At 33.4% G+C, this 18,577-nt stretch overlaps 1 protein-coding gene across 2 annotated transcripts in view; it reads left to right on the top strand.

Moving 5' to 3' along the window:
• The window catches only part of NDC80 (NDC80, kinetochore complex component), a 35,142-nt gene extending 23,338 nt beyond the window's left edge, over positions 1-11,804 (top strand). For both annotated transcript variants that reach the window (XM_006920052.3, XM_006920051.3), the window contains exons 13-17: positions 569-658; positions 4,264-4,356; positions 5,587-5,717; positions 7,766-7,868; positions 11,401-11,804. In XM_006920052.3, the coding sequence (XP_006920114.2) occupies positions 569-658; positions 4,264-4,356; positions 5,587-5,717; positions 7,766-7,868; positions 11,401-11,538 (555 nt within the window). In that variant the 3' untranslated portion in view covers positions 11,539-11,804. The remainder of the gene's footprint in view (positions 1-568; positions 659-4,263; positions 4,357-5,586; positions 5,718-7,765; positions 7,869-11,400) is intronic.
• The last annotated feature ends 6,773 nt before the right edge of the window (positions 11,805-18,577 follow it).

Genomic DNA, 18,577 nt, shown 5'->3' on the forward strand with positions numbered 1-18,577 from the left:
TACTCTCCGCAGTAGTAAATTGAGCTCTTCTTCATTTCAATTGCAACCTCAAAGTCCTCCATTGTATGGCTTATTCAACCAGTTCTTGTTGATGGACATTTGGCATGTTCAAGTCTTTTGTTATTATAATAGAGTTAGAATAAATAGCAAAAAAGAAAACAAAAGACAAGCAGATAATTTGAAGACTAATCCATTGAAAGGATTAAGAGAAATGATTCATCTAGAGAATATAGCATAAAAACAAATCCTACTTATAAATTGTTTCCAAGATTCCATTAAATTAAGTGTACTTATAAAATGGTAAATAATAACAGCGAATTTCAAGAATAGGTAAGCAAATTGAGAATTTCACATGTATTCAAAACCAAAAGTAAGTTATATTCTATAGTTATAGAAATTACATTAAAATTAGTTTTATATTATTATTGATGTGTTTATTTAAAAATTCATGGATTCACTGTTTTTCTCCAAAAGTATTTTCTTCTATCACAATGTGTAGATGCCTCATGAGAGAAATTTTATAATTAACGTATGTCATATATAACCCACATTCCTATGTATTTTATAGGTACCACTCAAGGAACTCTTAAACCAAACTGAAGAAGAAAGTAATAAAGCTCTAAATAAGAAAATGGGATTAGATGATACTTTAGAACAAGTAAGTAACAAAACATAGTCATTAAAAGCAAAAATAAGATATTTATAAACTTAAATATGATTTGTGGTTTCTGATTGTTAAGGAATGAAATTTTAATATGAAAAGAGATTAATATGAAAATATTAATATGATTTAATATGAAAATATTTCTAAATCAAGGGTATACCCTTGATTTAGAAATATTTTCATATTAAATCATATTAATATTTTCATATTAATATTTAAAGTAATTTTTTAAGTAACTTAAACATATCATTGATAGTAAAAGGATATGTAACTGAGTAAATTTCCCTTTGCTTTTAATGAAGAATTGCCTCCTTAAACTTGAGATAATTTAATAATATCCCTTTTTATACTAAGATATGAAGTGGCTACCTTAAAGTAGGTATGTATTATTTATAGTTAGAGGCTAACTAGCTATGATAGGTTAAGAAAATTTTTTTTACCTAATTTTTCATTGTGGGCCGTGGAATTCAGGGGAACTCAAATTTAAATGCCTGTAAAAGTCTGTTTCCAAAAGTCATTTTCAAAAGGAAATGGACAAAATAATTGGAGAACGATCAGAATTTAAAAATATGCTATAAAAGCCTAAATAGGGAAGACTTTCAAGAAAAGAGTGAGCTCAACTAAACTTACTGTGCTAATCATCTCACAATATATTATGTATCAAATAATTGTTATACACCCTAAACCAATACAATGTTATATGTTAATTATATCTCAGTAAAACCGGAGACAAAAAGGAGTGATCAATAATGTCATATGCTTCAGAGACTAAAGACAAACTATTTTTTCAATTTGACAATCTGTTTAATCAAGTTAAGATGGCATTAAGGTAAAATAGCAATTTGAAATAGTAAAGTTTAAACAGAAATTAATAAATTAGAATAACAACTAATCAATCTGAAAACAACTTAAAATAATCACCAAAAACATTCAAGGAAAATACAAATGAGAAATAGATATACTATAAAGATGGAGGGAATTTATTTGAATTATGAAGTAATACAGTGTAAACAGAAATCTTTACTTAACAACTTCATTTATAAGGCTAGTATATGTAACCCTCATATTACAACCTGATAAAGACATCACAAAAGTAGAAAATTAAACCAGTCACAGCTCTGAAAATAAATGTAAAGTTTAAATATTAACTGAAATTTATTCAGCAGATATTTTGAGAACCTGATATGTGTCTGGTGTTATTGTAATAGATGTTGTGAACTCTATGTCAAGTGGGAAGAAGGGCATGAAAACAATTACTTTTACTGTAAAATTTTTTGTAGTGTAAATACAGCATGCTGTGGATTCTCATAATACACCTAAGATAAGCACAAGTTTCTTTTGAAGGAAGTGGTAGCTGAGCTGAGTTGTAAATAACAAGTAGGCGTTGGCCAGTGGATTACACAGGATACACACACACCCATACCCACACACACCCACCACTGAGGGCCCAAAGACCGAAGAGCATAGCAAGTTAATGAATTACCTTGAGTATCAGTAGGATAAGGGAGAAGCCTGAAGTAACAAGAATCGAATTTTGAAGGGGTTTATCAGTTCTTGCTTACTGGTTGAATTTTTATTCTATAGGCAGTAGGGACCATCGAAGATTTTTAAGTCAGGAAATAACACCTGTGTGTTTTAGTAAGCCCATAATGTTGCCGTTTTGGAGAAGAGAGACACAATTTAAGAGACCTAATAATATCCTGAGTGATGACTGGTAAGGACTCAAACTAAGGCTATTGTAGTGAGGATGGAGAAAAGAGATTTAAAGATCAAAACAGCATAATATCGTGGTCTATTTGGATGTAAAGTTTAAGAAAGAGAAATCAAGAATGTTCAAGTGTCCAGTTTTAGTATAACGGTGTTAAAGAAAAGTTATTCATGATACTTGTTAAAGATGATAAGGCAGACTTTATTCAATGGTGGCTATAAGAATGAGTTTTTGTAGTAGGCAACAGAGATTGGACTCAACTCCAAATACAACAAAGAAATGGAATTGATAGCCAAGGAGCAGGGTGGGGTTCAGTGGATAGAAAATTACTGAGAGGAAACAGCAGGGTTAAGGGGAGATTCTAGCGAAACCAACCTAGCAGAGTTCTTACTGAAGGCAAGAACATTACCTGGGGATTTGAGTAAGGGGTGAAAGGGGCGCAGGTGGAGGATGAGGAACCTGATCACATATCGAAGATGAGAGATTCTGGTTGAAATGATTTAGCTGGATTCTTGCTTTGAATATCCAATAGGCAGTTGGAGTTTGGAAATATATAGCTAGATAGATATTTCCTAGTATGCAGGTAATTAAAGCCAGGAGATCTCCCAAGGATGAGAATGAGAGAAAGCTCTCCCAAGTGAGCAAATAAGAATACAGCCAAGATCAGAATCCTGGGAAAACATCCACATCCAAGATATAATGAACACAGAAAGAGAAATTTACAAGGGAGAATTTGTAGGACCTCCCAAAACTTAAAGAAAAAAGACTTAGTAATTACTTCAGAAGTAAAATATCTTTAGACTGGAAGCAAAGCTTATAGCTTCAGTAACCCTAGTTTTTAAAATAATTGGAAAGGCAGGTGGTATAGAAAAAGTCCTTGGAGTTAGAACATCTAGTTTTGACTTCAGGGAACATGCTAGTTGCATGATCCTAAGTAAATAGCATTCTCTCCAGCCTACTCTTCTCACTTACAAAATAGGAAAGAAATGTCCCTTACAAGGGACTTTTGATGACTGAATGAGAAGTATATGCAAGTTTCTTTTATAAGTGTAGTCATTTTACCATCCTGTCTTTTGTCAAATAACAATAGCATCACTAAATTTTTCCCAAAACATATATACGTATAATTTTTTTAAAATTTCACGTATACGTAGAATCATTCCTTTAAAGAATGATAGCTTATTTATACATTTTACTATTTTCTGTGTCCAGGGGGAAATATTTTCCTCTTGGTCTAGCTGAAAAACATTTTGTGCTCATTACTAATATCAACTGGTATCAGCACTTGTCAACAGGAAATGAGCTTTAGAAACATTTTTTCTTGGTTTTGGTTTCAACATATCTTAAAGCTCAAGCTTTAACAAGATTAAATTTGTTTATTTTTTCTCTTTGTAGGAATGCGTTAACTGTAACCAATTAACAAATGTTAGCCAATAAAATTCATATGAATAGTTCTCTCTAATATCCCAGAAAGTAAACACACAAATGAAACAAACTAGATAACTGAAGTAGATAAAATCTAAAAACTAAAGAGCACAAATTATATTTCTTAATAAAGTAATATAAAAACATTAATAGTATAATATTTATATAATATATGAGAGTTAAAAAAAATTTCCACAGCTAAGAGTAGAAAAACAGACATATTTTACCGAGAATTACCCTACTATACCCCTCTGCATTTAAACATTACACATTACAAGTTTCCTTGAAATTAACTTCTCTTTGGAGAATAATAAATTTTTAGGACAAAAGATACGTGAGTGTCCAAAAGAACTAGAAGAAATAACATGGTTCAATTAGTTCATTGTTAATATAAAAGTTCTATAACTTATTAAAAATTTTTTAATGTAATAGTTATGATTTCTCACCCAAACTTTTATTCCCCAAGTTAAATACAATGATAACAGAAAGCAGGAGAAGTGTAAGAACTCTGAAAGAAGAAATTCAAAAGCTGGATGATCTTTACCAACAAAAAGTTAAGGTAAGAACTTTGCCATAGTTTGTGTAGGTTAGCCAAAGCTATCATGATTGACTAGGCACCTGTTCTGACATCAACCTGAAATCTTTAAGCTATATTCAATAACCTGTGTTTTAGTTTCATCTTCTCTTCCAAAGTTTATTAGTAAGGAGTTATGTTATTTGTTCTTTTAAATGACTTTTCCTGGACTTTGGCTATTTTACCATAGAACATGTTAATTGTTCCATCAGTGTTTTGTACCTGCATATGTGATTCAGTATCCTTGTCAGAACAAAACATGTTTTGAAGACCAGTCCAAAGCATAATCTCTTCTACCTTTTTATGGAGATTTAGTGTTAAGTACTCCTAAACCTTAAACCCCAATGAGGCCTTTGCATATGCCTATTAAGAGTCATCGCAAACAATATCCTGATCAAATTCCAGAGATCATTTACATGAAATTTAAAATGTGGGAAATAATAAGATTCATTTCCCACCACCCTTAACCCACCTTCTGGCCAGCGTTTTACTTAGGGAAGTACTCAGATGACTCTGTTCATTACCACTTATGCAATTTATGTGAAAATTTTAACCACACCAATATTTTTTACTTAGTTATACCAACAGAGTATTAGGATTTGAAAACTTTTCTCTTGCCCTATATTATATTGATAGCTTATACATTTTTAAGCAGTGTGAAATTTTCAGAAAATACACCACAATAATATGATCTACATGTAAAATATGAGGCATTTGATAATCATTTTTGTTTTTTCATGTTTTCTGTGGCAATACTTAGTTTTTTCTTTAAAGCACTTAAGTGAAAGACTCTCATATTTCATCTTGAGAAACCCAGGAATTGATGAATTTTGGGCTACTTTGCCTGTACATAATTAATACATATGTGAAATAATGATAGTATAAAAGTTATCCACATTTTTACTTATATAAAAGGCCTCTTTGATGCTCATTTAAAAAATATTTAAATCAGAGTATCATAAAATTTCCTGTAGTACAGACTTGAAAATACTGCCGAATAAATTTTATACAGGCCTGTTGAAAGGTCACATGTTTACAGTATAAGATTCCCAAAGGAGCATTTTAATATCTCTTAAATATAAAGCAGTAAGCATCCTGAGAATACAAATGATGAGGCAACCTGATTTTTAAAAATGCTTTACATTTTTTAAAATCCACCCGTAGTATATTGAATGTGAATATCAAAAAATTATAACCATGACTTTATCCTGATAGGAAGCTGAGGAAGAGGACAAAAAATGTGCCAGTGAGCTGGAGTCCTTGGAGAAACACAAGCACGTGCTGGAGAGTGCTGTTAATGAGGGCCTCAGCGAAGCTATGAATGAGTTAGATTCTATTCAGCGAGAGTAAGTTCATCTCACCAAGATTTATAATGTTTATTTTCAGTTTAATTGTTTAACATTTCTATAAAACTAGATCTATGTTTATTTGCTTTAATCTATATTGGAGAGCTAGTTGGGGGATGAGAATGTAGTGACTAGAACTTAAGCAGAATAGCTTAAAACTTGAAGATACTTTTCCTAAACAAATACATTCTGCTGTGAGTGTAGCAATTGCCCCCTTCATTTTTAGATCCAATTAATAAATGGATTTTAATCCCTGAAAACAATATAAAATTTTAAATCAATTCAAATAATTTTGGCTATTTGTCAGTAAATTTTCATAAAATTCCACTAAGCTTTAATAAACTCTACTAAGCTCATATTTTTAAGATATATTTCCTAGAAATTAAGTATATCATATAATTATACTATAAATTATACTATAAACTAAACCATGTACTGTAAATTATAGTCAGTGTGCTATAACATAACATGTGCCTTCATAATAATCACTACACTATACAAAATCTGCAGTGAAAATCAGAGGACTTATGTGGAAATTGTGATGGGACACAACACTTAAAAACTCTGTCAGTGACACGTAAACAAAAGACAAGAACCTAATGAAAATGTTAGCACAATGGTAAACATGTTTAAGAAATACGTAAATACTATGATAAATAATGGCACCTTCCCTTAAAAAGCCTGAAGTTTGGATGGGGAAATGGGCATTCAAAGGGTTGCAACCTGTGAATTATTGAGAAGAGATAGAAAAAAGGTTATCTGAAATCAGATACAAAGTTGTAACACCAGATGTGGATGCTTGTGGCTTATCACATGTAACAAACTGAAGGAGGTGGTGCCCATTTGAGGTATGTACTTATGTTTATGTATTTTGTATTTTATTATTTCTTTGCATCTGGATTCAGATGAGTAGTTTTCTACATTCACCTCATGTTTCTCAAGTAGCAAATTGGTATAAGCAAATGCAAAATTTGCATTATGCTCAAATTGCTACCTAGTATATCAATCCAATTGAAATAAATACATGTTTCTAAACAAGCATTATAGTAGAACTGTATACTTATGTTACATTTCTTAGAAGTTCTTCATTGTCAAATTATACATTGTCAAGTTTTCCGTTATAATTTTAAAACTTACAAAGGAAAAATGTTAGACACGATATGTGATAATCAGAACTAAGATCAGTGACATCTCTTACTTATAGAAAATTCTCCCTTTGCGTATTCTCTTGTGCAACCTATATAAAATCAATATACTGAATCGTTAATCTATAGGTTCTGTGTACATTTATATTAAAATTACTTTTTTTAAAGTCTTAAGTGGCCTTTAAATAACTAAAAAAAATCTTATTATAGAAAATTCTCCCTTTCCGTATTCTCTTGTGCAACCTATATAAAATCAATATACTGAATCTTAATCTATAGGTTCTTTTGTCAATTATATTAAAATTACTTTTTTTAAAAGTCTTAAGTGGCCTTTAAATAACTAAAAAAAATCTTACTTTAGCATTGGAGGTACAACCCTTAAGAAAATCACAATTCTTCATTTTCTCATTTGAAACCTAAGGATAGAAAAGTCGGTTGAAGGTTTTATCAACTTGCAGTTTATTTTGAATTTGAATGCCTAAAACTAAGACTCCTACTCTCCCATTCTAGTATATTTAATGTTTTGCCCCTGAAAATGTTTGTAAAGAGGTATTCCTACTATAAATGCTATCATGCATGCTAGTCATAGGAAAATATTAGATCAAGAATCAAGTTTACAGTCTTATCAAAGACTTAGGTAAGACCATTTCCTCCCAAGCTTTATATGTTAAAGTGTGAGGTTTTGTTGCTGTTTTGTTTTGTTGCTTGCAAAGAATCTTTGAAAATGTTTTTATTTCTGTTTTAATAATTGAGAGCTGGACCTCCGAATTACACATAGAGCAAGCAGCACATATACTAATCACAACCTGGTTTTATTGAATATGAAAAGGAGAAGTGAACTAACTAGAACTGGTATGTTAGGTGTTTTTCCCTAAGCAACTCAAACAAGTTTTTATTCTACAGTTACCAACTGGTTGTGCAGACCACAACTGAAGAAAGACGAAAAGTAGGGAATAACTTGCAGTGTCTTTTAGAGATGGTTGCTACACATGTAGGGTCTGTGGAGGTAAGTATGCGAAGGTCTTTCCTAAATTCTAAGAAAGCTTTTTAAAACTTTGATATATTTCTGTTTCATTTCTATCAAAATTAAATGATAAATTTTATTTCTTTCAAAAATATGATCTAGTATAAATTTGTCAGAAGAATCCTGGCCAACCGTGTGGTAAGGGGACACCAATGCCTCTTATAAAGTGGTCTATTTTGTTCACAAAAACAACAAACAATATTGATTACGTCAACAACATATATTGTGCCATACCACGTTCTACACACCGAAAACATTTTAGTACTTTTAAAATTTCATTAAGATTAAGATGAAAGGGCATGTGTTATAACAAATATTTTTCCTTTCTGTTAATTTCATATAAATACAGAATAAAGTATTTCTGAAACATGAAGTTTACCTTATCCTCACCTTTTGCATATATTGAAAATTCAACAATAAAACTATTCCTTCAACCTGCTGTACAGAACCCAAAAGCTAAGATAAATTACTAAACTCCAAAATTCCTGGATAATTTATTAGCTGATAATATATTTCCAGTTGTGAATGGTTAAAGGAAAGAAAACTCATATATCACATTAACAGGCTTCCATGTATTGAAAGCAGAGCATATGATATCCTACTACCCCTCATCTCTCCTGAAGGACAGTGGACCGCTACTTTCATACTTGCCATTGCTCCTCACTGCTTATTGCTAAAAGCAAAGAGAAGCACACTGCATACTACATACATCAGAAAACCGGGGTCCCACCCACTACTAATTCAGCCACTTGATAGCTCCATAAACTTTCTTTAATGGATCCTTTTTCAGCCACAGACCAGAAAATGATTTGAGTGATAACTTTCTCACTCTCCCAAAGATGATGTGTAATAATTCTGTTCTAGGTGCATAAAAGAAAAAATTCATTCATAATATGCAATTGTTGGCTTAGATTGAGAAAGTCTGTGTATATGTATCATTTTGCTTCTTTTGGTCTTTACTTTCTTCATCTGTAAAATGAGGTTATACTAAATAATTGTCAATATCCTTTATACCTCTATCTATTATAGATAACTATTAGTCTGACTTTTTCTATGGGGCAAAGTGTTTCTTTGAGCATTTCCCGGTAGAGCTCTGTACAGCTCTAATATGTAGCTCAATATTCTAGACCAGAGGACAGCAAATTACAGCCTGCAGGACAAAATGTGCCCACAGCCTGATTTTCTGAATAAAGCCACTTCATTCACTTCCATACTGTATGGCTGTTTTCCCACTACAACAGCATCTAATGTAACATCATCCAATTCTGGTTACCAGTACTGCAAAGTACGTACCACTTAGCAGTTGCCAGAATATACAGCAGTGTGTATTTTTAAAAAATATTTTTTTTTTTTTTTTGGCTGTTCAGATGCTCCAAAAATTATTATAAAGCTATAATAACCAACACATTGTAGTATTGATGCATTCAAACCAATCTTTCTGATTAAGAGTCCAGTTAATAGATGCATGGGCATCTATAGGAAACCAATATATGAGAGAGGTAGTATTGCAGAATAGTGGGGAAAATTAATTGTTCAGTTATGGAGTTGGATTCCTACTAGACAGGAATCAGTTCCAGATGAATTAGGAAAATAATGTGAGGATAAATTTTTATCTTTTAGAAGAATTACAAGACTATTTTTACACTTCAGGAGTTGTAAAGGAATTCTTAAATTAGATACAAAAAGTACGAACCACAAAAGATATTATGTAAAAATTCAGTTTTATTAAAACTTAGATCTCTACATCTAAAGACATAGAGATTAGAAAGGCAAGCTGCAAAATGGTAGAAGAAACTGTTAAAAACAACTGGTAAAGGATTCAGATATATAATAACCTCTGAAAAGTACAGAAGGTGGGCAAAAGACTTGAATGGGAATTTCACAAAGAGCTAATGTGGCCAATAAACATATGAAAAGATATACCATTTCCCATCCTCAAGAAATTGGCAAAAAATTAAAGCTTGATGATACTAAATGCCAGCAAGTATGTGGAGAAATGAGAGTTCTTATTGATACTGCTGGGGTTGTAAATCAATGTGACAATTTTAGAAAACAATTTGGCAATCTCTAATAAAACTATGCAGTTCTACTCTAGGTATTTAATTAAATTTTTACACTGTCTGCTAAAGTACTGTACTTGGTTAAATAGTATTCCCCCCAAAATACATGTCTTTCTGAAATCTCATAAAGTAAGCTAATTTGGAAACAGGACTTTGTGGGTGTAATTAGTTAAGATGAGGTCATACTAGATTCAGGTAGACCCTAAATCCAGTAACTAGTATCCTTATAAAAAGGCCATGTGAAGATGGAGGCAGAAATAGAGTGACTCGGCTACAAAAAAGGAGTGCCAAGGATAGCTGGGAACTGGTAGCAGCTGGGAAGAGGCCAAGGATTGTCAAGAATTGCTAGAAGCTGGGAAGAAGCAAGGAAGGATTCTTCCCTAGAGACTTCAAAGAGAGCATAGCCCTGGCAACATCTAGATTTCAGACTTCTAGTCTCCAAAACTGAGAGAATAAATTTATGTTGTTTTAAGCCACCTAGTTTGTTGTAATTTGTTATGATATGATATTCGAAATGGTAAAAATCAAATAACTCGCTGTATTAGTTTCCTATTGGTACCATAACAAATTATCACCAATTTAATGTCTTAAAGCAACACAAATTTATTTTCTTACATTTCTGGTGATCCAAAGTCTAAAATGGGGCCTCTGGGCTGCAATCCTTCTAGAGGCCACCTAGAGCACTTAGCTTATGGCCTCTTCCTCCATCTTCAAAGCCAATAGCACAGCATCTTTTATCCTCTCTGATCTCTCTTCTGTCCTTAGATCTTCTTTCTCCAGCTGTCACACATTCCCTCTTACAAGGACCCCTGTAATTATGCTGGACCTACCAGGATAATGCAGAATAATCTTTTCTCAAAATCCTTAACCTAATCATATTTGCAAAGTTTCTTTTACTGGGAAAGATAACATATATTCATAGGTTCTGGGGATTAGGATATGGACATCTTTAGAGAGGCTGCTATTCAGCCTCTACTATGCCTTGGAACAAACAAAAATTCATTAACAGTAAAATGTATAAGTAAATGAAATCATTCAATAAAATACTCTGTAGCAGTATATGAATAAACTGTAGCTATATGCATTAACATGAATGAATCTTACCAAGTGAAAAAAATAAGTCATGGAACATTACATTTAAAGTCATTCAATAAATATGAAGGTTAAAACCAGGTACCACTAAACTACTATATTATTTAGAGGTGGAGTGTGTGTGTGTGTGTGTGTGTGTGTGTAGTAAAAGTATAAAGAAAAGCACCATTCAAGACAGTGGTTGTCTCTGGAGATTGAAAAGGGGATATGATTAGGAAAGGGCACAAAAGGGGCCTACACAGTGACACAAGAATGTTCCTTTTATTCCTTTTCTTAAAAATGTCTTGTCTGTAAATTTCACAATTAAACACTTTAAAGGTATTAATGTGTTTACATTAACAATTGCTAATTTCTTCCACTAGAAACATCTTGAGGAGCAGATTGCTAAAGTTGATAGAGAGTATGAAGAACACATGTCTGAAGATCTCTTGGAAAATATTAGAGAGATTGGAGATAAGTATAAGAAGAAAGCTGCTCTAATTAAGTCTGCTGATGAATGAAGATAAAATATTATCTAAGCAAGAACTTTATTAACTGTAAATTTTGAAATGTACTTTGTAGGTTAGAAAAATCTCTAACATATCCTATACCCTCCTTACAATGAAGTATCATGACCACATTTTCTCATGTCTGTGAAATATTTTTATAGCTTTTATAAATCTAGTTCATTAACTTAAAGTATGTATAACCTGAAATTATAATTTGTTGGTTTGCTAACCTTAGACGTGAAGGACCAATTATATACCAATAAAATGTTATCAGTAAAGTGTCTTTTCCCTGATTTCTCTGCCTAACATCAGATGGTTAGAAAGGTATTTTGATCTAAACCAAGTCAACAAACTAACTGTGGTCCAAGTCCAGTCATACTCACTCATTGACGTATCAACTATGACTGCTTTCACACTACAATGGTAGAATTTAGTATATGTGACAGAGACTATATGACCCACAAAGACAAAAATGTCTACTATCCGATCCTTTACAGAAAAAGTTTGCCAATCCCTGGTATATACTATACAAAGGTTGGTACTGTTCAACTAAAAAACTTTCTTAATGAATCTGGACCAAGAAGCTAAAGTTCTTTCTGGCTTCTTGCCATCTGTACTCTGAAATAAGCAAAAGAATATGGAATGTGAGAGCTAGAAATGAATTCATTTCTAGAGAAGTTCTGGTTTGCCTCAGATCACACCTCTTAGCAGTGGAAGCCACACAGGAACTTAATTCAGCCGGTACACTCAGTTGAATACAGTCACAAGAACCATGAAACATGAAATGTGCTGGATATTGTTAGGAAACTCCTCCTTAAAAGCGAATTAACATCTGCCTTCAGTTGAACTTTCTATTCTTCAAACTTTATTCCAAATCTAATGCAACTCATAATGAATAACATGATAAAATGAAATCTAAGCAATATACTATAAAAACCCAAAATGGAATTCTAGCAAAGCTTTATGAAGGGAGGCATTCAGCCTGAAAAAGTGGAATGAACAAAGGTGGATTATAGGTGGGAGATAAATAACAGAACAAGATTAATAGTTACCAATGTATTCAAGAATCTTGACTGCTGACATCTAATAGAACTTTCTTCAGTGATGGAAATATTCTATCTGCACTATCCAATGTTGTACAGCCATATGTGTCGACTGCATACTCGAATGACATAAGTGACAAAAAAAATTAAGTGGCTTTGCCACTGAAAACATCATGGAAACAGCAGTGGCATCACCTGGAAACTCATTAATATACTCTTGGCACCACCCCAAATATACTGAATCAGAATCTGTACTTTTTATAGTTTATTGACTTTAATTGTATATATTTAAGTTTTTTGTAAGTTTATATATATGTGTACATATATATGTATATATACATTCATAAAATCATCACAAGCTAGTGAATACATTCATCACCAGTAAATTTTTTCAAGGCTCTGCAATTCTTTATCTTGCCCTTACCTAAAGCCCCACACGCACCTCCAGGCAAGCACTGATTTTTCTGTTACTATAGATTAGTTTGCATTTAAATAGAATCATACAATATGTATACCTTCATGGCTTATATCAAAATATTTTGAGATCCATGATTATTTTGAGATCCACATTGCACTGTATATCAGTAATTTGTTCCTTGTTATTGTTGAGTAGTGTCCCATTATATGAATATATTGAGTTTACCAATTTACCTGTTGATGGACATTTAAGTTGTTTACAGTTTTGGGTATTACAAATAAAGTCATTATGAACATTCATGTACAAGTGTTGTATGGACATGCTTTCTTTTGCATAAACACCCAGGAATTCATATAGAATAGGTGTATATTTAACTTTTATGAAACTTAGAAAATGTTTTCTAAAGTGGTTGTACCACATGTTCCTATCTGCAGTATGTGAGAGTTCCAATTGTTCCACATTTTTACCCACTCTTGGTATGGTCAGTCTTTTTACTTTTAGCCATCCTAAGGGTTTGTGGTTATAGCTCATTGTGCTACTAATTTGCATTTCCCTAATGATCAGTGGTGTTAAACATCTTTTCATGTGCTTGTCAGCCATATATCTTCATGGTGAAATATCTCTTCAAATATTTGCCTATATTTTTCTCAGATTGTTTTCTTATTCCTGATTGGCAAGAGTTTTTATATATTCTAGATATAAGTACTTAGATACATATTTTGTAAATATTTTCTCCCATTGACTCGACTTTTCATTTTCTTCATAGTGTCTTTCGAAGTGCGAAAGTTTTAAATTTTGATGAAGCCAAATTTATTGATTTTTTACTTTCCGCATTTTGTGTAGTATTTAAGGAAACTTTACCAAGCTTAAGAAATCTTTGCCAGCATCACTGTGATTTTCACCTATGTTTTAGTCTAGAAGTTTTGTAGTTTTGACTACTGAATCAGAATTCAAATCTGCATTTTGAAAGGTACCCAAGTTGTTCGTATGTCCTTTAAAATTTGAGATGCACTACTTTAAAAGAAGTCACCATTAGTCAAGTATTATCCATAACATAATACTATTTAATAATTTAGGAATGACAGAAAAATTATACTAAGTTCAAAGTGATAACCCAAGCACAACTTGTGACATGTTTAAAAGACAAAAATGATCAGTGTACTTAACAGGGCATTTTTCGCTTAACATTTTTTACCTCACTCTACAAGTTTTCTTCTGAATTCCTAAGGACATGCTTTTGTCTTCAGAGCTACCACTATTGAGGTAGATATTATTTTATTTACAAATTCCGAGAATCCTAGAGTTAGAAAAGACTTTAGATATCATACAGTTCAACCTCCCAGTGAGGAATACCTCCCTTTGCATTTTTGTATGTGGTACCGAATCCTTGTCTAAATACTTTGAATGATAGAACTTTTAAATTATCATTACTTCAAAGTGTTTGATGGTTGAACAATCTTGCTTGCCAGAATGTTTTATCTTATTTTGGGCTAAAATCTGCTTCCATGTAACTTCTTCGAGTTCCATTTTTGTCATAGAATAGTTGGGTTATCATAGTTTGCAGTTCTATTTAGGGATATCAATTATCTATTGTTTATCTTATGTTCGATCCTATGTTCGATTAAATCAATCTTTTCTCAGTTGTTTTAATCTTTGTTATTTTGTTTTCAGTGATACTACTTTAAGCTTTTTCTATATAGACTTTTTCTTTAATTTTTAATTTTGAAATAATTTGTCTCTGATTTCCTTTATGTCAGAACAATTCCTCATTCTGTCTTTAACTTTCATAGCCCTGGTATTTTTGAATAATTTAGTAATTTTTAGACTGTCCCTTAATTTTGGCTTAATGTATTTTGACTAGATAGAGTATGCATTATTTGCTGGACACCAAAGAAATGATGTTACATTATTTTTTAGCACATTGCAGCAAAAGGTGCATGATATTTATTGGTCCCATTAATGTTAACTTTAATCACTTAGTTTTGGAGGTAGCACCTGGTTTTGGAAGTTACATGGAGGCAGATTTTAGCCTAATATAAGATAAAATTTTCTGGCAAGCAGGGTTGTTCAACCACCAAATACTTTAATGACAATTTGGAAGTAGTTCTATCATTCAAAGTATTTAGACAAGGGTTAGAAAATATAAATATTCTAAGTTACTATTTTTACCTTTGTGATTAAGAAGTAGGGAGGATACTTTGTAAGTATATTTATCATCAAGCTTTCTCGTACTAATTTTAATCTGTCTCAAATAAATTATTACTATGATGGTTGCATAAAGTGATTTTTATTGATATAATTTACATATACCATTATATTAATTTCAAATGTATATATTAAAAAATAAATCACCACAATAAGTCTAAATAACATCCATCACCACACATAATTACAAACATTTGTTTTCTTGTGATGAGAAATCTTAAGATCTACTCAGCAACTTTCAAATATACTATACAGTATTATTAACTATAACCACCATGCTGTACATTAAATGATATTTTAAATTTCTAGTTATGGTAATTTTATGTGCCAAAAAAATTTTTTAATTTCTAATTCTGTCATTCATTTCCTCTAGATTAATCAGTTGACATTCTAGGAAGAACTTTACCTTCTCCACTATTTATGGCAGCATGAACCTGTGGGTTCTTTTTAATCAGTGGGTTGTAATCTGTAACTATTATTATTTATTTTGATGTTTAAATTGCCCCAGATTTGATGAGTAGAAGCTCCTTCAGGCTGGCTTCTATCCTTTTTTGACATTTATCCATCCTTCTTAGAGCATTGTCTTGCTTTCTGGCAGAACAAGATGTTCTAGGCCCATTCTGTACTTTTCTTGCTCCATTTCTGGAATCATCCAGTTCTTCAAGGATGACTGGTCCCTTTCAGTGGACAATAATATTTAGAAACCAAAATCTGAATATTATGTGGGTTCATTGCTTCTAAAGTGCCAATGCTTTCATGCTCTCTCCATGGACAGAGCTAGAAAATATAAGTATTCGTAAACATACCTACATCTATATTTATAATTCTGTGTGGATATATTTAAAACCATGTGTTCATAATGATAACTCCAGTTCCAATCCAACACCATACAGGTGCTTGATCATGGGGACCAGAACATAGGCTCGATAAGCAAGAATTCATTGGTTTAGGAACACATTTTTAGAATAAAAGATATAACACCATGGAAAGGACCCCCAGAGGATGGGATAAACTCACTATTGCATGGCCCTTAGGAAGCTGGATAAAATGATGGCTAACTCTCAGCAAAGTGGAAATGTCTGAGTTACCTAGACAGAGAGTAAGAGGAAGGAATAAAAAGGCTGAGGGAAGAGAGCATACTGGGATACATAATAAAAAGCCAGAAGAGCCCCCAGTGTTCCACAGGAGGACCCTGAGGACACTGCATGCATTAAGGCCAAGAAGACTGCCCTTAGGAGAGGGCAGCAGTATCACTAGAAAGTTCAGTGATGGCTCCTCCACAGGCCGAGATGACTGTGGTTAGAGACAGGCACAGAGCTGAGCTTGTGAACATCCATGGGGATGATGGAGCTCCGAAGTAACAAAAGCCAGAAGGCTGCTCACAGTGATGGGCAAGGTCAGAAGAATAGTCAAAGGGGTCAATCTGAAGAAGTCGTGGGAGTAGTTAATAGAGATGCTGTCCTTAGAGGCAAAAAAGAAAGACAACTATGTTAACTCTCCCACCCTCTATCATAGTATAGTCCAAAGAAATCGGACATTGCACTCATCCAACAAGGGTGAGGGATTTTTTTTATCTTTTTTTTTTTTGTTTTATAATGGACTATTTGTAGAGCAGTTTTATGTTAACAGAGAAACTGAACAAGGGTGCTTTTAACTCTATAATCAACAAACAGCAAGAATGTTCAATCATGAACCTAACGGTGGTCATCCCTACAAAATCCTTTGCTCAGTTCCCAGGTGACTGATGAAGTATTGAATCTCTAGAAGGAAGGACCTAGCAAGGACCTTGGGCAGTACACACTGTGATGAATCCCCCAGCTCTTCAAAGAGACCTGCAGTCACTTGAGCAATTGTACACTATGGAAAGGAGACTAACTAGACAATCTTAGGATTATTTGACACAGGATCTGAGTTGACAATGGCCAAAAGCACCACCACGGCCCCTTTATTAGAGTGGGGCCTATGAGGACTAAGTAACTGATAGAATCCTGGTGAAGATCTGGCTAAGAGCATATCCATTAGATCTGTGGACCAACCCAAAGATTATTTCCTCAATCTTCAGATACATAGTTGAAACTGATATACTTGGGATTTGACGTATACTCTGCATTGGGTCCCTGATATGCAGAATAAGAGCTATTACAGTGAGGAAAGCCATATGAAAACTGCTGAAACTGCCTGCTTGACCAATATAGTAAATAAAAATGACATACCAGGGAGGATGGCAGAGATTACTGCTACCATTAAAGACCTAAAGCATTCAGAGGTGGTAAGCCTCATGATATTTTCATTTAACTCACCAGTCTGGCTCTTTTAGAAACAGGATGGATGCTAGAGAATGACTGGCGACTACCACAGACTTAACCCAGTTGTAGCCCCTATCCCATCTACTATTCCAGATGCGGTATCATTGCTAGAGCACATTAATAAGGCCTCAAGTATGTGGTATGCAGCCATTGGTTTGGTGACTATATTCTTTACCATGCTAATTAGAAAAGAAGATCAGAACAATCTGCATTATTGTGAGATAGACAACAGTATTCATTAATAGTCATTTACAGTGTTGCAACAGGCTACATTAACTCCCTTGCCTTCTATCATAATATATCTGGGCCACCTGGATAGCATACTGATCCATTACATCAATGACACCTTGATTGGACAAGACGACTAAGAGCTACCTAGGATGCTGGTGGTATTGGTGATCCCTAAAATGATTCAAGACCTATCACTCCAGTAAAGTTTTTAGGAGTCTTATTGTTTGGAACATGCCAGCATATCACTTCCAAAGCAAAGACAATCTGCTTCATCTGGCATTCCCCATCATATGAAAGAAATACCAAAAGCCTGGTAGATTTCTTTGAGTTATGGAGATAACACATTCCACACCTGGGAGTTTTTTTCCATCTCATATATTAAGTGACCTGAGAGGCTTAAGTGAGGCCAAGAAGAGCAGGTCCAGGCTATGGTGCAATCGGCCCTGCTTCAAGAGACATACAATACTGCAGATCCTATGGTGCTGGAAAAGATATACAAGTGGCAGTTCTCTGTGGTTCAAGGGTAAACTCATGCCATCAATGCAGAGTAGCACATACCCCTTGAGAAACATCTCTACCTGTTATAGGGCCTTGGTAGAGATAAAATACTTGACCATGGGACATTAAGTGACTGCATATGAGCTTCCCATTGTGACCCACCAGGTCATAAAGTCAGACAGGCCCTATGACAATCCATCATAAGATAGAAATGGTACATGAAGGTCAATTTGGGTAGGACAAGAGGGCACAAAGAAGCTGACCAACCAGGCAGTTAAGGCCCTCAAGTCACCCACCACAGTTGCACCAGTGCTCCTGCCCGTTTTCACCTGTAGACATAGAGGGTCCCA

This window comes from Pteropus alecto, unplaced genomic scaffold (genome assembly GCF_000325575.1).
Source record: "Pteropus alecto unplaced genomic scaffold, ASM32557v1 scaffold146, whole genome shotgun sequence".
Lineage (NCBI taxonomy): Eukaryota > Metazoa > Chordata > Mammalia > Chiroptera > Pteropodidae > Pteropus > Pteropus alecto.